The 21,601-nt window shown below is 45.4% G+C and overlaps 1 protein-coding gene across 7 annotated transcripts in view; it reads left to right on the plus strand.

Moving 5' to 3' along the window:
- The window catches only part of LRRFIP1 (LRR binding FLII interacting protein 1), a 211,037-nt gene that overhangs the window by 82,084 nt on the left and 107,352 nt on the right, over positions 1-21,601 (plus strand). Inside the window, exon 1 of one of the 7 annotated variants that reach the window (XM_050916111.1) lies at positions 5,957-6,640. The exons of the other annotated variants lie outside the window; for them this stretch is intronic. Coding sequence (XP_050772068.1) covers positions 6,596-6,640 — 45 coding nt within the window. The 5' untranslated portion in view covers positions 5,957-6,595. Of the gene's footprint in view, positions 1-5,956; positions 6,641-21,601 lie in introns of those variants that run through there. 7 annotated transcript variants of the gene reach the window in all.

Raw genomic sequence — 21,601 nt, forward strand, 5'->3', positions numbered from 1 at the left:
CTCCAAACCCCTAATCATTTTAGTTGCCCTTTTCTGAACCTTTTCTAGTGCCAGTATATCTTTTTTGAGGTGAGGACATCACATCTGTATACAGTATTTGGGATGTGGGCGTACCATGGATTTATACAAGGGCAATAATATATTCTCTCTTATTCTCTATCCCCTTTTTAATGATTCCTAACATCCTGTCTGCTTTTTTAACTGCCTCTGAACACTGTGTGGACATCTTCAGAGAACTGTCCACGATGACTCCAAGATCTTTTTCCTGACTCTTTGTAGTTAAATTAGCCTCCATCATATTATATGTATAGTTGGGGTAATTTTTTCCAATGTGCATTACTTTATGTTTATCCCCATTAAATTTCATTTGCCATTTTGTGAGATCGTTTTGAAGTTCTTCACAATCTGCTTTGGTCTTAACTATCTTGAGCAGTTTATCCTCTGCAAACTTTGCCACCTCACTGTTTAGCCTTTTCTCCAGATCATTTATGAATAAATTGAATAGGATTGGTCCTAGGACTGACCCTTGGGGAACACCACTAGTTACCCCTCTCCATTCTGAGAAGCATAGAATATCAGGGTTGGAAGGGACCTCAGGAGGTCATCTGGTCCAACCCCCTGCTCAAAGCAGGACCAATCCCCAGCTAAATCATCCCAGCCAGGGCTTTGTCAAGCCTGACCTTAAAAACCTCTAAGGAAGGAGATTGCACCACCTCTCTAGGTAACCCATTCCAGTGTTTCACCACTCTGAGTGAAAAAGTTTTTCCTAATATCCAACCTAAACCTCCCCCACTGCCACTTGAGACCATTACTCCTTGTTCTGTCATCTGGTACCACTGAGAACAGTCTAGATCCATCCTCTTTGGAACTTCTTTTCAGGTAGTTGAAAGCAGCTATCAAATCCCCCCTCATTCTTCTCTTCTGCAGAATAAACAATCCCAGTTCCCTCAGTCTCTCCTCATAAGTCATGTGCTTCAGCCTCCTAATCATTTTTGTTGCCCTCCACTGGACTCTTTTTCCAGTTTTTTCCACATCCTTCTTGTAGTGTGAGGCCCAAAACTCGACACAGTACTCCAGATGTCGAATAAAGGGGAATGATCACATGCCTCGATCTGCTAGCAATGCCCCTACTTATACAGACCAGAATGCCATTAGCCTTCTTGGCAACAAGGGCACACTGTTGACTCATATCCAGCTTCTCGTCCACTGTAACCCTTAGGTCCTTTTCTGCAGAACTGCTGCCTAGCCACTCAGTCCCTAGTCTGTAACAGTGAATGGGATTCTTCCGTCCTAAGTACAGGACTCTGCACTTATCCTTGTTGAACCTCATCAGGTTGCTTTTGGCCCAGTCCTCTAATTGGTCTTGGTCCTTCTGTATCCTATCCCTACCCTCCAGCGTATCTACCACTCCTCCAAGTTTAGTGTCATCGGCAGACTTGCTGAGAGTACAGTCCACGCCATCCTCCAGATCATTAATGAAGATATTGAACAAAACTGGCCCCAGGACCTATCCGTGGGGCACTCCACTTGAAACCGGCTGCCAGCTAGACATGGATCACTGCCCGTTGAGCCCGACAATCTAGCCAGCTTTCTATCCACCTTATAGTCCAATCATCCAGCCCACACTTCTTTAACTTGCTGGCAAGAATACTGTGGGAGACCATATTAAAAGCTTTGCTAAAGTCAAGGAATAACTCATCTTCTGCTTTCCCCTCATCAACAGAGCCAGTTATCTCTTCATAGAAGGCAATTAGGTTAGTCAGGCATGACTTGCACTTGGTGAATCCATGCTGACTGTTCCTGATCACTTTCCTCTCCTCTAAGTGCTTCAGAATTGATTGCTTGAGGACCTGCTCCATGATTTTTCCAGGGACTGAGGTGAGGCTGACTGGCCTATAGTTCCATGGATCCTCCTCCTTCCCTTTTTTAAGGATGGGCACCACATTAGCCTTTTTCCAGTCATCTGGGACTTCCTCCATTTGCCTTGAGTTTTCAAAGATAATGGCCAATGGCTCTGCAATCACATCCGCCAGCTCCTTTAGCACCCTCGGTTGCAGTGCATCTGGCCCCATGGACTTGTGCTCGTCCAGTTTTTCTAAATAGTCTAGAACCACTTCTTTCTCCACAGAGGGCTGGTCACCTTTTCCCCATACTGTGCTGCCCAGTGCAGCAGTCTGGGAGCTGACCTTGTTTGTGAAGACAGAGGCAAAAAAATCATTGAGTACATTAGCTTTTTCCACATCTTCTGTCACTAGGTTGCCTCCCTCATTCAGTAAGGGGCCCACACTTTCCTTGACTTTCTTCTTGTTGCTAACATACCTGAAGAAACCCTTCTTGTTACTCTTCACATCTCTTGCTAGCTGCAACTCCAAGTGTGATTTGGTCTTCCTGAATTCACTCCTGCATGCCTGAGCAATATTTTTATACTCCTCCCTGGTCATTTGTCCAATCTTCCACTTCTTGTAAACTTCTTTTTTGCGTTTAAGATCAGCAAGGATTTCACTGTTAAGCCAAGCTGGTCACCTGCCATATTTACTATTCTTCCTACACATCGGGATGGTTTTTCCTGCAACCTCAGTAAGGATTCTTTAAAATACAACCAGCTCTCCTGGACTCCTTTTCCCCTCATGTTGTTTTCCCAGGGGATCCTGCCCATCAGCTCCCTGAGGGAGTCACAGTCTGCTTTTCTGAAGTCCAGGGTCTGTATTCTGCTGCTGTCCTTTCTTCCTTGTGTCAGGATCCTGAACTCGACCATCTCATGGTCACTGCCTCCCAGGTTCCCATCTACTTTTGCTTCCCCTACTAAGTCTTCTCTGTTTGTGAGCAACAGGTCAAGAAGAGCTCTGCCCCTTGTTGGTTCCTCCAGCACTTGCACCAGGAAATTGTCCTCTACGTTTTCCAAAAAGTTCCTGGATTGTCTGTGCACCGCTGTATTGCTCTCCCAGCAGATGTCAGGGTGATTAAAATCTCCCATGAGAACTAGGGCCTGCAATCTGGTAACTTCTGCTAGTTGCCGGAAGAAAGCCTCTTCCACCTCATCCCCCTGGTCTGGTGGTCTATAGTATACTCCCACCACGACATCACCCTTGTTGCTCGAACTTCTAAACTTAATCCAGAGACTTTCAGGTTTTTCTGCAGTTTTATACTGGAGCTGTGAGCAGTCATATTGCTCTCTTACATACAATGCAACTCCCCCACCTTTTCTGCCCTGCCTGTCCTTCCTGAACAGTTTATATCCATTCATGACAATACTCCAGTCATGTGAGTTATCCCACCAAGTCTCTGTTATTCCAATCACATCATACTTTCTTGACTGTGCCAGGACTTCCAGTTCTCCTTGCTTGTTTCCCATGCTTCTTGCATTTGTGTATAGGCACTTAAGATAACTCACTGATTGTCCTGCTTTCTCGATCTGAGACAGGAGTCCTCCCCTCTTGCACTCTCCTGCTCGTGCTTCCTCCAGGTATCCCATTTCCCCACTTACCTCAGGTCTTTGGTCTCCTTCCCCCAGTGAACCTAGTTTAAAGCCCTCCTCACTAGGTTAGCCAGCCTGCTTGCGAAGATGCTCTTCCCTCTGTTCGTTAGGTGGAGCCCATCTCTGCCTAGCACTCCTCCTTCTTGGAACACCATCCCATGGTCGAAGAATCCAAAGCCTTCTCTCCGACACCACCTGTGTAGCCATTCGTTGACTTCCACAATTCGACGATCCCTACTCAGGCCTTTTCCCTGCACAGGGAGGATGGATGAGAACACCACTTGCGCCTCAGACTCCTTTATCCTTCTTCCCAGAGCCACGTAGTCTGCAGTGATCCGCTCAAGGTCATTGGCAGTATCATTGGTGCCCAGGTGGAGAAGCAGGAAGGGGTAACGATCCGAGGGCTTGATGAGTCTCGGCAGTCTCTCTGTCACATCATTAATCCTTGCTCCTGGCAAGCAGCAGACCTCTCGGTTTTCTTGGTCGGGGCAGCAGATAGATGACTCAGTCCCCCTGAGGAGGGAGTCCCCAACCACCACCACCCTCCTCCTTCTCTTGGGAGTGGTGGTTGTGGAACCCCCATCCCTAGGACAGTGCATCTCGTGCCTTCCAATTGGTGGCGTCTCCCTCTGCTCCCTTCTCTCAGATGTACCATCTTCTCTGCTCTCTGCATTAGTATCTGTGGAAAGAACATGAAAACGGTTGCTCATCTATATCTCCGTTGCTGGTACATGGGCGCTCCTCTTCCTTCTTCTTGAGGTCACATGCTGCCAAATTTCTTCACCGTCTCTCTCCCCTCTGCACAGCCTGCGCCGATTCTTCAGGACGTTGTGCCCGTAAAATCATATCCTGACGTCTGTCCAGGAAATCTACCATTTATTTACCATTATTTCCTACCCTTTTTTCCCCTGTCTTTTAACCAGTTCTCAGTCCATGAAAGGACTTTCCTTTTATTCCATGACAGCTTAATTTACGTAAGAGCCTTTGGTGAGGGACCTTGTCAAAGGCTTTCTGGAAATCTATGTATACTATGTCCACTGGATCCCCCTTGTCCACATGTTTGTTTGACCCCTTCAAAGAACTCTAATCGATTAGTAAGACACGATTTCCCTTTACATAAACAATGTTGACTATTGCTCAACAGTTTGTTTTTCTGTGTCTGACAATTTTATTCTTAACTATTGTTTTGACTAATTTGCCCTGTACTGAAGTTAGACTTACAGATCTGTAATTGCCGGGATCACCTCTAGAGCCCTTTTTAAATATTGGCGTTACATTAGCTAACTTCCAGTCATTTGGTGCCGAAGCCGATTTAAAGGACAGGTTACAAATCTTAGTTAATAGTTCCGCAACTTCACATTTGAGTTCTTTCAGAACTCTTGGGTGAATGCCATCTGGTCCGGGTGACTTGTTAATGTTGAGTTTATCAATTAATTCCAAAACCTCCTCTAGTGACCCTTCAATCTGTGACAGTTCCTCAGATTTGTCACCTACAAAAGCCAGCTCAGGTTTGGGTATGTCCCTAACATCCTCAGCCGTGAAGACTGAAGCAAAGAATCCATTTAGTTTCTCTGCAATCACTTTATCGTCTTTAAGCGCTCCTTTTGTAACTTGATCATCAAGGGGCCTCACTGGTTGTTTAGCAGGCATCCTGCTTCTGATGTACTTAAACGTTTTGTTATTACCTTTGGAGTTTTTGGCTAGCCGTTCATCAAACTCCTCTTTGGCTTGTCTTATTATACTCTTGCACTTAATTTGGCAGTGTTTATGCCCCTTTCTATTTGCCTCACTAGCCATTGATGGACCTATCCTCTATGAACTTGTCTAGTTCTTTTTTTTTAACCCTGTTATGGTCTTGGCCTTCACAACATCCTCTGGCAAGAAGTTCCATAGGTTGACTGTGTGTTGTGTGAAAAAATACTTCCTTTTGTTTTTTTAAACCTGCTGGCCTATTGATTTAATTTGAGTGACCCCTTGTTCTTGTGTTATGAGAAGGGGTAAATAACGCTTCTTTATTTATCTTCTCCACACCTGTCATGATTTTATAGACCTCTATCACATCGCCATTCAGTTGTCTCTATTCCAAGCTGAAAGGTCCCAGTCTTATTAATCTTAATGGCCACAGATGGAAGCCATTCCATACCCCCTAATCATTTTTGTTGCCCTTTTCTGAACCTTTTCCAATTCCAATATATCCTTTTTTGAGATGGGATGACCATATCTGCACACCAGTATGAAAAGTTGGGTAAGAGGCAAAAAGGAATTCTGTTTACAAATGGAACTCAGAATTTTTTCGGATTTTAAAAATAAGTTTATGTCCCTGATGAAACTTATGCCAGTAGTAGCACAAGAGGCTTCATAAAGTAGCACGAACTATTTGTATTTGACAGCCTGTAAAGTGATGAATATAGAAAATACTAGAGCAATAAGCACATCCTGTTCTTGGTGTCATAGTGCTGGTTGTGGCAAGACTAGTAGCAACACTGAATGATGTTGCAGCAAACTTCCAGTTGACGACAGTTGCTTAGTCAAAGGCCCTGTGCCTAGGCAAGAGAAAAAATCAGCTTGTCTGCCTTCCTGCACCTTTGGAGCCAGCTGCTCACTTGCTGACTCAAGAACTGTAGTTACTGACAGGCGTGGAGCCGTAAGCTATTACTGTCCTGCCGTTCACTTGAAATAGGGTGGGGAGAGTAGGTGGAAACTTCGATACAAATGTGAACTGAAAGAACTGAAAGTTTTGTGAGAGGAAGTCTGTGCTTGTGCTTGTGTTTTCTGAAGCGGTGAAGGACCGATTCCTTTATTAAGCACACAGACTCGTTGTGTGCTCCCTAGAGCACCTATGTGACTCACCTTGTGTCTTGACCACTCCCCTAGGTGGACTTCTGTGTCAGCAGCGCAGGATCAGCATTCCTCTGATGACAGAAATGTGAGGATTTTTGAGAAGTGGACAGAGTCCTCTTGTTTGTTTGGATAAACACTTGACAAGCTGGATCAGAAATACTTTCCTGGGATGTTAAGTAAATAAAGCAGAAGCCTAGCAAGTAGTAGGGTGGATATTTTGTTTCTCTTTTCGTGTATGAACTTCAAAGGCTCTGAAGTTGAATAACAAACTTTGCAGCCATGCAAACGGAAGCAGACTGCTTCAGTCCAGAAGCTCAGAAACTGGTAAGGAGGGTGTGTGGGGAGTGGAAATAATCTGCTACTCCAAATCTCCTATTGTTTGTGCTGTCTTTAAAATTTAAAAATGAGGTACTAGTTAATGGGTGTATTTGTTCAAAGCTCCACTGCCTGCTATGCGCTTGACATGTTAGTCTCCGATTACATTTAAGAAGCTGTGGTTTACTGTTCTATACAGTAGGAAGTGAATGTGCATGCATACACAGTAGGAAGTGAATGTGCATGTGAATAACACCAAGATATAAACGTTATGCTTTATGCACCAGAATACACATTCCATGAGTCTACAGCTATACTTTTACAAAGAATAATTCAGTTTCAATTCAGTTACCTGCTTGTGTTGTGATGTTTGTAATAACTGTATAAATGTTCTTGAATATTACTCATTGTTACTGTTTTATACAGCAAAGGAACCTTTAGAAAAAGGTTTCTACTCTGTATACAAAACGTACAATATATAATTTAACTGAAGAAATTTGTGAGAAGTGTGATCATTATCATAAGGTAAAAGATCTTACCCACGAACTATGGGAATTCAAATTCTTTTCCCTAGGCTCTGAAAAGTGCCAGTGTAATATTACCCTGGAAACGCCAACAAAAAATTCTGTACAGCTCAAATGCATTTCAGCTAATAGAACTGCATGTGTTGCATTTTGCTGGTATACTAGAAAGAATGGTTGGTGTGTCATCTCAGATTCTCAGCCACGAAGGGGATGTAAAGTGGGGAGGAGAGTTGATGTTCATTGTTGTTTTCCTTTGACTTGTTTTCTTGATATTCTTCCATTCTTTTCATTTGAACTTGAATCTTTTGAGCCTGTTAGTGCGATTGATCTACTCCATAAGCTTTTTTTGTCACTGTAGTTGGTGTCAGCCTCCTACGTCTTAATATTTTACATGTATTGATACAAACATTTGGAGAAACAATAAGGACACACATCTGAACATGAAATGCATCATTTGGGAGAGCTCTTTCAACTAGACAGTCAGTTGAGGAAAGTGTTTGGATACTGTAGAAAAGAAACAGGGATTTTCCTCTTACACAGAAACATTTGGCATACATTCAGCTTGCTGCCAGCAGAATGGGTGTTCCTGTGTATTGCAGTCAGTCTTGCAGAGAGCCGGGGGGTGGGGGGGTTGTAAGAGGTAACTCTAAACTTAAGTTGTTACTTAAAGAGTTAACTTCTCTCTGCAAGGCAAAGCCCTTAATTTGTCTCTGAATTACTAGCATTGTTCCCCACTATGCCTGTTTCTTGCCCTGTGGTGACACTGGTGGCAGCTTCCCTGTGGAGCGGGTGTGAATAACACCAAAGATACACCCCTTCCTCCCCCTCCCCCCAGCCCATACCAGCTGACTCAATCCAAACCCCGTGCGCCTAAGGGGCTATTTAATTGCAGTGTAGAGGTTTGGGCTTGGACTGCAGCCCAAGTTCTGGGACCCTTCCACCTTTCAGGGTCCTTGCGCTCAGACTGGCACCTGGGCACTAACGTTTGTCCCCAAGTTGACTTCCACTTTAATACATGAAGGTGAGCTCCTCCCCCACGAAGGCAGCTCACACTCCTTGAGCTTGTCCTGTGGGACTTTTTTATAATCAAATTCATGTATTTTAAAACAGATGGGGATTGAGCTCCCACCTGCTTAAACTGTAGCGTAGTCACTAATTCACAGCATCAGAAAGGCTAAAGGCTTCTGTGCTGGGCTTCAACATAAAATAAAGCAGGAACATGAGAGGCCCTAGGATTAGCTGTCAGTCCCTAATGTTCCTTGTTACTTCTAAACATTACCTTTAGATGATTGCTACTGATCAAATGTAATAATTACCTTTCATTTCAACACTTCAAATTTTAAATATTTTTAATTTATTTTTCTCCAACCTAGTTTTCAAAAAAGTTGAAAATGTCTAGAGCCAGTTACTATCTTCTATTCCTTGTTTGGCCTATTGCAAAAAAGAAAAAAGAAAAAAAGTAAAAAATATCTAACCCATTTATAGCTTGATTTAGCGTGTGAGCAGACATGCCAACAGAGTCTTAGCTTACTGTTCGAAGTTCCAAAACAGTTCCTTGTATGCACATGCAATGCACAAATGATTTACAATGGAAACAGGGCTTGTATCTAAGGTGTGGATTTTTGGCACACGTTAAGTGAATGTAATTAGTGCATTTATACATGATTAGGTTGCTGAAGGAGAAACTTGGTTTAAGTTTTCTCTTGGTGCAGTCTATATAGGTGAAAGGTGAAGAGTTAAACTGGCTCTACAATGGTCCAGGGGTCAGAATAAGCTATGCCAAGTACCTTGAAGCTCATTCCTTAGCAATAGGGCTGATGTTTATGAAGCATTATGGACTGAGATAAACATTTACTAAGGAATTGGTGGGTTGAGGCTTATTGGTCTGGTCACCTGGGTACTTCCCTATATTTTGTTGTTGAAAGTAAAGAATTACAGAATATTCCACAAATCACACTCTCCTTGTGCGTGAACAATTCCAGTATTTCTAAAAAAAAAACAAAAAAAAACAACCCCCCCCATTTCAGAATTTGGCAATATTAATAAACAGTGGGACATCTTTGATTTTAATTTTAATTATTTTATTGGAAAATTATAAAACTTTGCTTTAAATACATGAACAGTCGTTTGTTTTTATTTTTAAAATACCATTTGTGTGGTTGAGTTGGAACTGATGGTCTGCTTCCTGAGCCATCTGGTCTCATCCATCTTGTTCATTCAGTGACACTCAGATGTAAAACAACGTTGTCTGGTACTGGCTGGCGTTTGGTTCGCTCTTTAATTTAGGTCGTGACTGCTTCACCGGTGAGAAGGAAGGAGTAATGATGATTTCATTTCAGTAACTGAGTAACCCATTCATTAAAATTGCTTCTTATTAAACAAAGGTGAAGGGGAATAAGTGTACAAAAATATCTGGTCTTGTTGCTAGTAATTGTAGCTGAAGATAGCACTGTTTAGCGAAATGGGTTATTTTACAAGCAATGTATCACTTGGCTAGAGAAATCTGAAACTGCTAATCCACAGCAAAGCCTTGGTTACGTTGCTTTATTTTTCCACTTTACTGATTGAATGTATGTCATAGACAAGTGAAATGAAGGCCAGTATAAAAGTATGGAGAAAACAGGCCTTTAACTGTGAAACGGGGGCAGAACTGATTATTTTTTCCTGTTAATCAGGAAAAACATTCAAAACATAAACTGTTACATGTCTTTCTTAGCATAATGGTAGTAACTTAAAGCAGAAAGGGAGAATAAATTGATTCTCGAGATGGAAAAAAATATTGTGACTGTTGCACACAGATTGCCACTTTGGTAGGTTACTGAACTTTCAGTGAGATTGTTTGTTTTAATTAGTGCTTTAATAATGTGATCTGCATAAGAATGAACTCCTGCAGGCAATTCGTTTCTGCCCACAAGCTGTTTCTTTAACCCTTTCCCTTCACAGAAAGCACATGCTTTTGGCTGTGAATATTAGACCCTTGGTAAAACCAAGTCTCTTTGAATAATTGTACTGCTTTAATTTATCTCAAGAGTTGTTTGAAGATTTCTATACCTGGAATCATTCATGGAGATTACAGAGGTCATTGTGACTGGGTTTCTTGCTATCCACAGTTTCCTATCTCTGGCTGTTTGTCAGGAGTTGCAATTTAATGGTGAAGTCCGCATGTTTCAGAGAGCTATTTCTTTATGCTTGCACATCTTTATGCATCTTAGAAACCTGATCGTAATCAAGTCCATCCGTTTTATCTCGATGTAAATACATTTCTGAATGTAACTTTCCTGTGCTTGGAGGGGACAATGTGCCGTTTAGGCAGGAAGTGAGAGCTTCCTTAGTCATTGTTCTATTATATACTGGCTATGCTGGGGCAATGTTTAAAAATGGGTGTAAATACAATATTGTAGGTGGTCATTCCAACTGGACTTCTGGTTTAGATTGGTATTGGTATTTAGAAGGTGAGACACCTGTAATTCTAGATAACTAACCCTAATTTCGGTTCCCTGGCATTCAGTGGTGACCTTTGTCTGCAGGTGAAATCAAAAGTAATTGGCATGTTCAAGATGCTGTATTGGAGCTAGAGAGACTGACTAGATTTACAGGCTGCAGTATTCTTTTCATACCTGGGCAATGTTGGAGAGGTTGAACGCAATAGGTAGGATAAATATCTGCTATTAAATAGGATTTATTTCCATTTAAAAAAATAAGTCACTTAAGTTTTTTATTTAGAGTGGAGAAACCCAGAGCGTTAGAGTGTAAGGTAGAGAAGAACATCAAACTTTTCTGTTGTAGCAGTGTATCTATTTTAGGACCTGTAGAGGCTTTAAATATTTAGGCATTCTGCTATAATGGTTCAAAAATGTCACAGTATGCATTTACTGCTGTATTTTGGACAACTTCAGTGGAAAACTGTAGTTTTTGTAATAATGCTGGTGTCTGTGCCATCCTTGCCACAGTAATTCTCTTCTTTCCTCTATCCTATCCAAGGCACTCTTGGGAACTCTTCTCTATTCTTTTGTATGATTGTGAGTTGAGTCATGTGAGTGCATGGGTTATGAGTTCAGTCCTTGAAGTGGCTATTTAGGGATATGAGGCAAAAATCTGTTGGATGATTTAATTGGGGATTGGTCCTGCTTTGAGCAGGGGGTTGGACTAGATGATCTCCTGAGGTCCCTTCCAACCCCAATATTCTATGATTCGCCTAACAGAAGTAGTAACGTCGTCTTTTTCACCTCTCAGACAAGGAGCATACAAAAACTTTTTAAAGTGTAACTGGACTTCAAATTTTATTCAATTTTCTGCTTCTTTCTCCAGTAGTTACATTTGTATGAGTGCCTGTCTGTTTTGGATAAATTTCTTAGAGGCCTGTATTCCCCCCTGTGGTGTTGGCAGTGTTTGAACGATGAAGTAATCTGCAAGTCAGCTGGCTAACCTGATAGTTAATTTTAACCTTGAATACCGTGAGAAGTTCTTCCCATCAAACTTTGAGATTCTCGTGTTAATCTTCATTCATACTTTTTACTACTGTAACATTTTATATATTTTTTTAAAATTTATTTTTAAAGTCATTGTCAGTATTGCAAACTCTAGATATTCAAAAATCATGAGTCAGGCTCACCAAAAATCATGAATTGGCTTTAAGATCATGAGATTATATAAAAATAATCAATTTGATGTTTTTGTTAGCCTTCTGCTTGCTTTGTTTTTAATAATGAAGGCTGAAATAACCACATATCCACTTGACTCCAGGAGCTGGGGCTTTAAGGAAAACAATTATGATGAGACTCATGACAAAATCATGAAGGTTGGCAACACTTTAGTAATTTCACTAATGTGAAATTCAGCAGCCTCTTCACATTTGGGGGTCTTTCTCCCGTCATCACCCCCTCAAGTTAGAACCAAGTTAGTCTTTGACATGCTTATCTGATTGGACTGGAGGAGGGCCAAATTCATTGAGGCAAAGCCTGTTCTGGCTTAGTTAGGAAACAGCAGGAGAGAAATATGCAATTAAAATTGCTACTTGCATGATGCACAGGAAATCAGGATATTTATAGCAGAAAACTGAACACAAGCAAGCTAAGCCAGACACTTCCGAACAGAGATCTAGTCCATCTTGAATGCTGAAAAACACCTCTTTGTGGAGGAAGTGTTTAATTTTCATGAGTTCTCACACTACAGCATTCTGCTCTACTTCAGTTCTTATACTGCACCCTTCATTTTGCTCTGGTTTTTAATGTTTCTGTAAAGTTCAGCTTGAATGAAGTGTCACATGTGATGCCTATTCATATGTTAACCGATTTTAAGTGCTCTGGATGCAGTAATATAATTGTACACAATAGTTCTCATTTGTCACAACTTTACCATCTTGACTAAAATTTTTAGATTTAAAATGAGTCTCTGCTGTTAATCTCCTGGGTTAACAACACAAACCTTTCCTGCAGAGTTCAGTGGATGTTTGAGCCACCTATAGAACTTAATGCTCAGATTTTCATGACATTTCACTGTGTGTAAAGTCTCTATTGTAGTTAATCATCTGACATTTAGAAGTAACTCGTGCAGTGCACAAGAATCCCTACACACAACACTAGAAACCTCACCTCTTGATTGGAGAATCTGACTTGGGAGTGGCCTTGGACAAGTAGAGACTGGAGCGCATCATGATTAGTCTCTCTGAAAGGGTGTGATCTGTAATGCTGTTACTTTCCCAGGTAGCTGCTTTCCAGAACACCACTGAATTTTCTGGGGCAGTTGGTTAGCGTGCCACCTGAACCTTGGACAGTGCTTTTGAACTGCATGCATAAGTGTATTTGCTGCATAAGGATGGGAACTTAGATGATAAAGAACAAGTAAGCTGTCAGAATAACAGGGTGGATGATACAGGACTGCCAGTTGAGGTTTTTCCTTTACAAATCAATCTACTCTAAAGAATGAAAATTAAAAATCTTGTTTTGAAATATTGAGTTGCAGCTTAAACAACTTGGCAACTATAACAGGTATTAACAATGTATAAATGGTCATTGTTGCTTGTCGTGCTGACCAGTATCATCTTGTTGCCCTGTGCTCCTAACGTATTTGTTGTATTCACCTGTTGTCTCTCATCTTACACTTTGTCAGTTTTTATGGGTGGGATGCACTTCTTTTTTGCATGATTGTATGGTGTTTAGCACAATAGGGTGGGGCCTCTAGATGCTACCACAATACAAATAGGCAGTGTGATAAAATGCTGGAGAAGGGCAGCATAAAAATACCTAGACAGTGTGTGATGAGCACTTAATTAAAAATGTAATGCTGTAATAGTTCTAAATGCAAAAACAAATTGGTTGTAACATACCTATTGATCTCAATAAAGTGGATTGTTTTAAAGGAAGTACTAGTGCCTTTTTTGGAATTATGCTGCATTGATTTTTCCAGTGATGCTGCTTGCAACTTCACAATATGTAATATTGATTGTAGTTAGCTATTTTTATTTTATAATATGCAACAATCAGCTAGCAGGAACCCAGACATGTTTGTCTTTGGTTCTAAGAGCTGGTTATGTTAAGTATTTAATTCTAAATAGCTGTGTGGTCATGAGTAAGAATATACTTATAAATTAAAATATACCATCTTGGGAAACCGTCATTCATTTTAATTGAAACTCCTAAATGAAAATTGGTTCTCTTCCGTCTAATTCTGTGTGTATGATTTGAATTGACATGTTTTGAATGGAGTGAAAATGTATTGACTTTGCTGCCTGAATATTCTGAGGATATATTGATTTAAGCAGAATAAACTAGTAGATCCTTGGGGAGTGTATTCGTCTTTAAACATTTTTGTTATTAAAACAGAAAGCAAACTGATATTCAGAGCTAAAATTTAATCAAATACAGTATTAAACTAAAATGTTCTTCATGGAAAGTAACACAATGGATAGCTACAGCTGAAAGACCTGCAGTGGGGACATGTGTGTGACATGCAAACTTTAGTTTCGCCCTTCTTCGAAACTGAAGGGTGGAGGAGCGAGTGAGTGAATACATGCACAACGGAACCTTAATTTACAAGAATATCAAATTTCAAATATAGGCTGCATCCGACGAAGTGGGTTTTCACCCACGAAAGCTCATGCTCCAAAATGTCTGTTAGTCTATAAGGTGCCACAGGATTCTTTGCTGCAAATATATGCTGGTGCCTGTGGGAATCTGGGCTTCCTTTGCTACATATTTTAAGAAATGGCTGAAGCCCGGAAAGGTTTTAATGTAAAAAGAAACTTCCCTTCTGTCTCACCTTCCTTTTCTGAGTAGACTGAAGGGGTGGGGTGGTTCATATTGCTCAGACAAGCTCTCTGGCTTATTTAAGGTGTGGCGCCAGTTGTGACTCCAAAGAGTCCTGTGAAGAAAATCTGTGCAGGTGGGAAGGAAAGGAATACAAATATGAAGAATTTCTTGGCTCCAACAGATTACATGATATCTTGCTGTGAAAGGAAGAGTGGTTAACAGATGTGTTTACGTTAATGATGGGAGCTTTGGCCTTTTCACAGCTTTTAGACTTAATGGGAGCTGAAAAGACGGTCACTCACCTTTGTAACTGTTGTTCTTCGAGATGTGTTGCTCATATCCATTCCAGTTAGGTGTGCGCGCTCGTTGGAAGATTTTTACCCTAGCAACTCTGGTGGGTCGGCAGGTCGCCCCCTGGAGTGGCACCGCCATGGTGCTGGATATATACCCCTGCCGACCCGACTGCTCCTCAGTTCCTTCTTGCCTGCAACTCCGACAGTGGGGAAGGAGGGCAGGTTTGGAATGGATATGAGCAACACATCTCGAAGAACAACAGTTACAAAGGTGAGTAACCGTCTTTTCTTCTTCGAGTGATTGCTTATATCCATTCCAGTTAGGTGATTCCCAAGCCTTACCTAGGCGGTGGGGTCAGAGTGAGATGTTGCAGAGTGCAACACGGCGGAGCCGAAGGCTGCGTCATCCCTAGACTGCTGAACCAGGGCATAGTGGGAGGCAAAGGTGTGGACTGACGAGCAGGTCGCTGCATGACAGATTTCATGAATGGGCACTTGAGCGAGGAAAGCAGCCGATGAGGCCTGAGCCCTGGTGGAGTGCGCAGTCACGTGGCCTGATGGGACGTGAGCCAAGTTGTAACAGGCGCAGATGCATGACGTTACCCAGGAGGCAATCTGCTGCTAGGAGACAGGTAGCCCCTTGATACGCTCAGCCACCACAACAAAGAGTTGGGGGGTCCTGTGGAATGGCTTAGTTTGCTCGATATAAAAAGTGAGCGCTCTATGGATGTCTAGGGAGTGTAGTTGCTGCTCCCTGCAAGACGAATGTGGTTTTGGGAAGAAGACAGGGAGGAAGATCCCCTGGTTAATGTGGAAGGCCGATACCACTTTGGGGAGAAAGGCCGGATGCGGTCGCAACTGCACCTTGTCCCTGTGGAACACAGTATACGGGGGATCCACCGTGATGCCCGAAGTTCCGAGACCCGTCTCGCGGACGTAATGGCCGCAAGGAAAACTGTTTTCCAGGAGAGATAGAGAAGGTAGCAAGTTGCTAAAGGTTCGAAAGGAGGGGACATGAGTCTGGCAAGAACCAGGTTAAGGTCCCATGTAGGGGCAGGGCGGTGTACTTGGGGGTAGAGGCGCTCTAGGCCCTTAAGGAACCTAGACACCATTGGATGAGAAAACACCTGGCGGTCATCCTCCCCTGGGTGGAAGGTAGAGATGGCCGCCAAATGGACCATCAGAGATGATACCGCCAGGCCCTGTTGTTTGAGGGACCAGAGGTAATCCAAGATGTTGGATATGGAGACCTCCGTGGGAAGGAAGTTCCGCTCCACGCACCAGCACGTGAAACGCTTCCACTTGGCCAAATATGTCGCTCTTGTGGAAGGCTTCCTGCTACCCAGGAGCACCTGTTGCACTGGGGTGGAGCAACACAGCTCAGACTGGGTCAGCCACGCAGGAGCCATGCCGTGAGGTGGAGCGACTGAAGGTCCGGGTGACGGAGCTTGCCGTGATCCTGGGTGATCAGGTCCAGGCGAAGAAGCAGGGGAACAGGGTCGGCTATGGATAGGTCTAGCAACATGGTGTACCAGTGCTGTCGAGGCCACGCTGGAGCTATCATGATCAAGCTGGCTTTGTCCCTGCATAGTTTCAGTAGGACCTTGTGGATGAGCGGAAATGGTGGAAAGGTGTAGAGCAGGTGTGTCATCCACGGCACAAGGAAGGCATCCGCCACTGAACCCGGTGAGAGGCCTTGAAAGGAGCAGAACGTCTGGCATTTCCTGTTCCCGCGAGATGCAAAGAGGTCTATCCTGGGAAACCCCCACTTCCGGAAGAGCGAAAGAGCAACATCCGGGCGAAGGGACCATTCTTGGGAAAGGAAGGATCTGCTGAGGCGATCCACTAGCGTGTTCCGAACCTCCAGGAGAAAGGACGCTATGAGATGTATAGAATGGGCTATGCAGAAGTCCCATAGTCGTAAGGTTTCTTGACACAGGGGTGAAGATCTCGTGCCGCCCTGCTTGTTTATATAGTGGATGGCCATTGTGTTGTCGGTGAATACTGACACACAACGGTCCTGTAAGTATTGTCGGAACGTCTGACAAGCGAGGCGGACCGCTCTCAGCTCCCGGATGTTGATGTGGAGGTCCAGCTCGTGAGATGACCAACGGCCTTGGATGTGTAGGTGCCCGAGGTGAGCCCCCCAACCAAGGGATGATGCGTCTGTTGTCAGGGACGCCGAGGCCTGGGGCGGATGGAACGGGAGCCCCGCACACACCATGGAGAGGTCCAGCCACCAGTGGAAGGAGTGTAGGACGGTCGAGCGAATGGTGATGACCATGTCCATAGGATCCCTGGCCGGATGGTATTGCGAGTTGAGCCAGGACTGGAGGAGCCGTAGGCGCAGTCTTGCGTAGTTCGTTACGAATGTGCAGGCTGCCATGTGGCCCAAGAGAGCGAGGCAAGTGCGTACCAAAGTTAACGGCGCCGCTTGCAGCCTCCAGATGATGGCCGTCATAGCCTGGAACCGTGACATTGGTAGGCAGGCTTTGGCAAGAGTCGAGTCTAGGGTGGCCCCAATAAACTCTATCCTCTGAGTGGAGATTAGAGTGGATTTTTCCACATTGATCATTAGGCCTAGATGTAGGAAAAGGGTCTTGACAATGCGGACGTGACTGAGGACTTGCGTCTCGGAGGTCCCGCGGATAAGCCAGTCGTCTAGATACAGAAGCACGTGTATCCGACTGCGGCGAAGGTGGGCGGCAACTACAGCCAGACATTTGGTGAATACTCTTGGGGCTGTAGAGAGGCCGAATGGGAGGACCGCGAACTGGAAATGTTGCCGGTTGACCACGAACCGGAGGAACCTGCTGTGAGGTGGGAAGATGGCTATGTGGAAGTAGGCATCTTGCATGTCGAGGGAGGCATACCAGTCTCCAGGATCCAGGGATGGGATAATGGTCCCCAGGGATACCATACGGAACTTCAACTTTACCATGTATCTGTTGAGTTCCCACAGATCGAGGATTGGTCTGAGACCTCCCTTCACCTTGGGGATTAGGAAGTAGCAGGAATAAAACCCCTTGCCCCGCTCGTGCTCCGGTACCTCCTCTATTTCTCCTTTGGCGAGGAGCGTTTGCACCTCCTGTAGGAGGAGTTGCTCGTGAGAGGGGTCCCTGAAGAGGGACAAGGGAGGGGGTTAGAAGGGGGGGTTGAAATAAATTGGAGGTGGTATCCAAGTTCCAACGTGCGTAGGACCCAACGATCTGATGTTAACTGGGACCACGCTGGGAGGAAAAAGGAAAGATGGTTGGAAAAGGGTGGGGACGGATCCTTTAAAGAAACTGGTACAACGCCCTTGGGCGCACCTTCAAAAGGAAGGTTTTGGCCCGGAGGAAGGCTTGGAGGAGCTTTGGTTCAGGCCCCCTTGGTTGCCCGATTGCCTTCGGCGGCCATTTCTCCCTCGCCGTCTGGCGAAGTCTTGTCTCTGCCTGGGTTGAGGGTAAGGGCGGTGCTGTTGGGGTTGAAAGGGCCTGCTCTGAGTTACCGGCGTGTGCATCCCTAACGAGTGCATAATGACCCTGTTGTCTTTTAGGCTCTGCAGCCTAGGGTCAGTTTTGTCCGAAAACAGCCCTTGGCCCTCAAATGGAAAGTCCTGAATAGTGTGCTGGAGCTCCGGGGGGGAGGCCAGAGACTTGCAGCCACGAGATATGGCGCATCGTCACGCCAGAGTCCTGGTGGCTGAGTCTGCGGCGTCCAAGGAAGCCTGGAGGGAAGTTCTTGCAACCTTTTTCCCCTCATCGAGGATCGCCGAGTACTCCTGTCGTGCGTCCTGCGGAAGCAGCTCCTTAAATTTGTCTGCCGCCGCCCAGCTGTTGTAGCTATAGCAGCTAAGGAGGGCTTGCTGATTGGACACGCGGAGTTGGAGGGCCCCCGCAGAGTAAACTTTTCGCCCGAGCAAGTCCATGCGCCTCGCATCCTTCGATTTAGGGGCTGGGGCCTGCTGGCCATGGTACTCCCTCTCGTTAACCGACTGGATGACGAGGGAGCAAGGAGGAGGATGTACATATAGATATTCATAACCCTTTGAGGGCACCATGTATTTGCGCTCTACTGCTCGCGCAGCGGGCGGAACAGAGGCCGGAGACTGCCAGATCGTAGTGGCATTGGCTTGTATGGTCTTAATAAATGAGAGGGCAACTGTAGTGGGGGCATCTGATGATAATATGTCCACCACTGGGTCTTGGACCTCCGGGATCTCCTCGGCCTGCAGGTTCATGTTCTGTGCAACACACCTGAGGAAGTCCTGGTGGGCCCTGAGGTCAATTGGAGGAGGGCTGTTCGATGAGGTTCCAGCTACAGCCTCGTCAGGGGAGGATGAAGAGGAGAGATCTGGAACGAGCAGGTCTGATGAGGGCTCTGCCTGCTGGATCATGTCCATCTCCCTGGGGAGCTCGGAGTCCTGAGGCTGGGTCAGCCCTTCCTCTATAGGAGGAGGAGGGGGACGGGTAATTGTGGCCTCCAGTACCCTGTGTTCTGAGGCCGTTGAGCGCGGTGGACCTGGGAGAGGGCCTTGGGCCTGATGGTATGCCCAAGGCATCCAGAATCCCCACTGCTGTGGTCCATGATCTTGAGGCTGGGGCTCGTTGAACAAGGCAGCAGGCACGTCGGTGTCTGGGGCTTATGCACTATCTGCCTGAGAAGACACGGACGGCTGTCGGGATGGCCATGGAGGAACCGAACGAGTCTGGTATGAGTCCCTCGCTCCTGTCGTTGGAGATCTCCTCGGTGCTGGGGATCAGTACCAGGAATCGTATCGGTGCCGAGATCGGGACCTGCAACCAGCGCGGTGCTGGGAGGTCGACCTGGGTCTCGAGTGTCTGCGGCGGGACTGGCTGCGAGAATCTCGGTAATGGGAGCGATGTCTAGAGCTGGAGCGGTATCGAGAGTACCGGCTGGGACGAGAGGTGGACCTGTGCCGCGAGTACGACCGGTACCTTCTGGGTGAGCGGTGCCGGGACTGCGAGCGGCGTCAAGATCGGGACCGTCCGTGAGACTGGTGCCGGCTCCTTGACTCCAGCGAAGGAGTCCTCATAGCGGCAGGCTTGCCTCTGGAATGCAGAACCCACACCGGCTGTGCCAGGGGTTGAGGCAGGGCAGACTCAGTCATTGCAATAAGGTCCCTGGCTGAGGAGAATGTCTCCGGCGTGGAGGGGACCGTCAGCTTGACCATGGGTCTCACCGGGGAGCTCTCCTGGACCGGACTTGACGGTACCATGGTCATCGGTGCCGCAGCAGGGGTAGGTGCCGGGCGATCCGAACGAGTCTGCGCCAAAGGTGTGGAGGAAGCTAAAGGCCTTTGGTCAGGTCCCTGCGCCGGAGAAGGCCGGTGCCGAGGTGTCTTGGCGGAGCGGGCGCGGTCCGGTGCCGGAGGAGCGCCGTCAGCACTCGGTGCCGAGGACGGAGGGTTAAGGGCTGCCTCCATAAGGAGAATCTTTAAGCGAAAGTCCCTCTCCTTTTTTTAGTCCGCGGCTTAAAGGCCTTGCAAATGCAGCACTTGTCGGAGGCAGGGTTTAAACTGTGCTCGGCCTGTAAAAAGCTGATGCCCACGAGCGATCCCCACGACTCTTGCCTAAGGTGTTGTATATAGTTGACTTAGCCCATAGTATAATTAGTTTTATAGTTTTATAGTTGTTAGTTGTTGTACATAGTTTAGCAGGGTTTGGGCTCTAGCCCTTCCCCGCACCTGGTGCCCGGGCCCATGCCCAGTTCACCAGGGTTTAAACCGTGCTCGGCCTGTAAAAAGCCGATGCCCACGAGCGATCCCCACGACTCTTGCCTAAAGTGCCTGGTGAACTGGGCATGGGCCCGGGCACCAGGTGCGGGGAAGGGCTAGAGCCCAAACCCCGCTAAACTATGTACAACAACTAACAACTATTAAACTAATTATACTATGGACTAAGTCAACTATATACAACAAGAGATCAATGAACGAAGAGAAGCTAGGGAAGTGGAGGACAGCTAAGCTGCTCTCCACTGTTCCAACGACTGACACGGGCGATAAGAAGGAACTGAGGAGCGGTTGGGTCGGCAAGGATATATATCCAGCGCCATGGCGGCGCCACTCCAGGGGGCGACCTGCCGACCCACCAGAATTGCTAGGGTAAAAATCTTCCGACGAGCATGCACGTGCGGTGCGCACACCTAACTGGAATGGATATGAGCAATCGCTCGAAGAAGAACTAATGTTCCTCTGAGTTGAAACAAGGATTGTAATCTTTTGCACGTTTTTTTGGTTTACAACAATTTGTATATACTCCGGTGTGATCAACTAAAGCATAAACATTTACAAAAACACAAATATCTTAAAACCAATAAAATTCCAGTTCACTTTTCTTTAATTCAGTTGATTTGTTGCTTATTTTTTATCTTTAAGTACAATTAAAAAACACACATCCAAATAGCACTATATGCGCTAATATCAATTAGGATTTCATACTATGCAAATCTTCAATTGTTGAATGCAGGGGTGTTGTAACTGGGTCAGTCCCAGAATATGTTAGAGCAAGTTTCTACATTTAAAATGCTGTAGCAGTGGAGTTATGGCGCTTCAGGCAAGATGTTACTATGCTGATGCGAGAGCTTCTCCTGAGGTGTAGTTAATCCATCTCTGCAAGAGGCAGTAGCTATGTCGATGGGAAAAGCCTTCCTGTCAGCATAGAATCATAGAAGATTAGGATTGGAAGAGACCTCAGGTCATTTAGTCCAACCCCCTGTTCAAAGGAGGTCCAACCCCAACTAAATTATCCCAGCCAAGACTTTGTCAAGGTGGGCCTTAAAAACCTCTAAGGATGGAGATTCCATCCCATCCCTAGGTAACCCATTCCAGTGCTTCACCATGCTCCTAGTGAAATAGTGTTTCCTAATATCCAACCTGAATCTCCCCCACTGCAACTTGAGACC

Source organism: Gopherus flavomarginatus, chromosome 10 (assembly GCF_025201925.1).
Source record: "Gopherus flavomarginatus isolate rGopFla2 chromosome 10, rGopFla2.mat.asm, whole genome shotgun sequence".
Taxonomy (NCBI): Eukaryota; Metazoa; Chordata; order Testudines; family Testudinidae; genus Gopherus; species Gopherus flavomarginatus.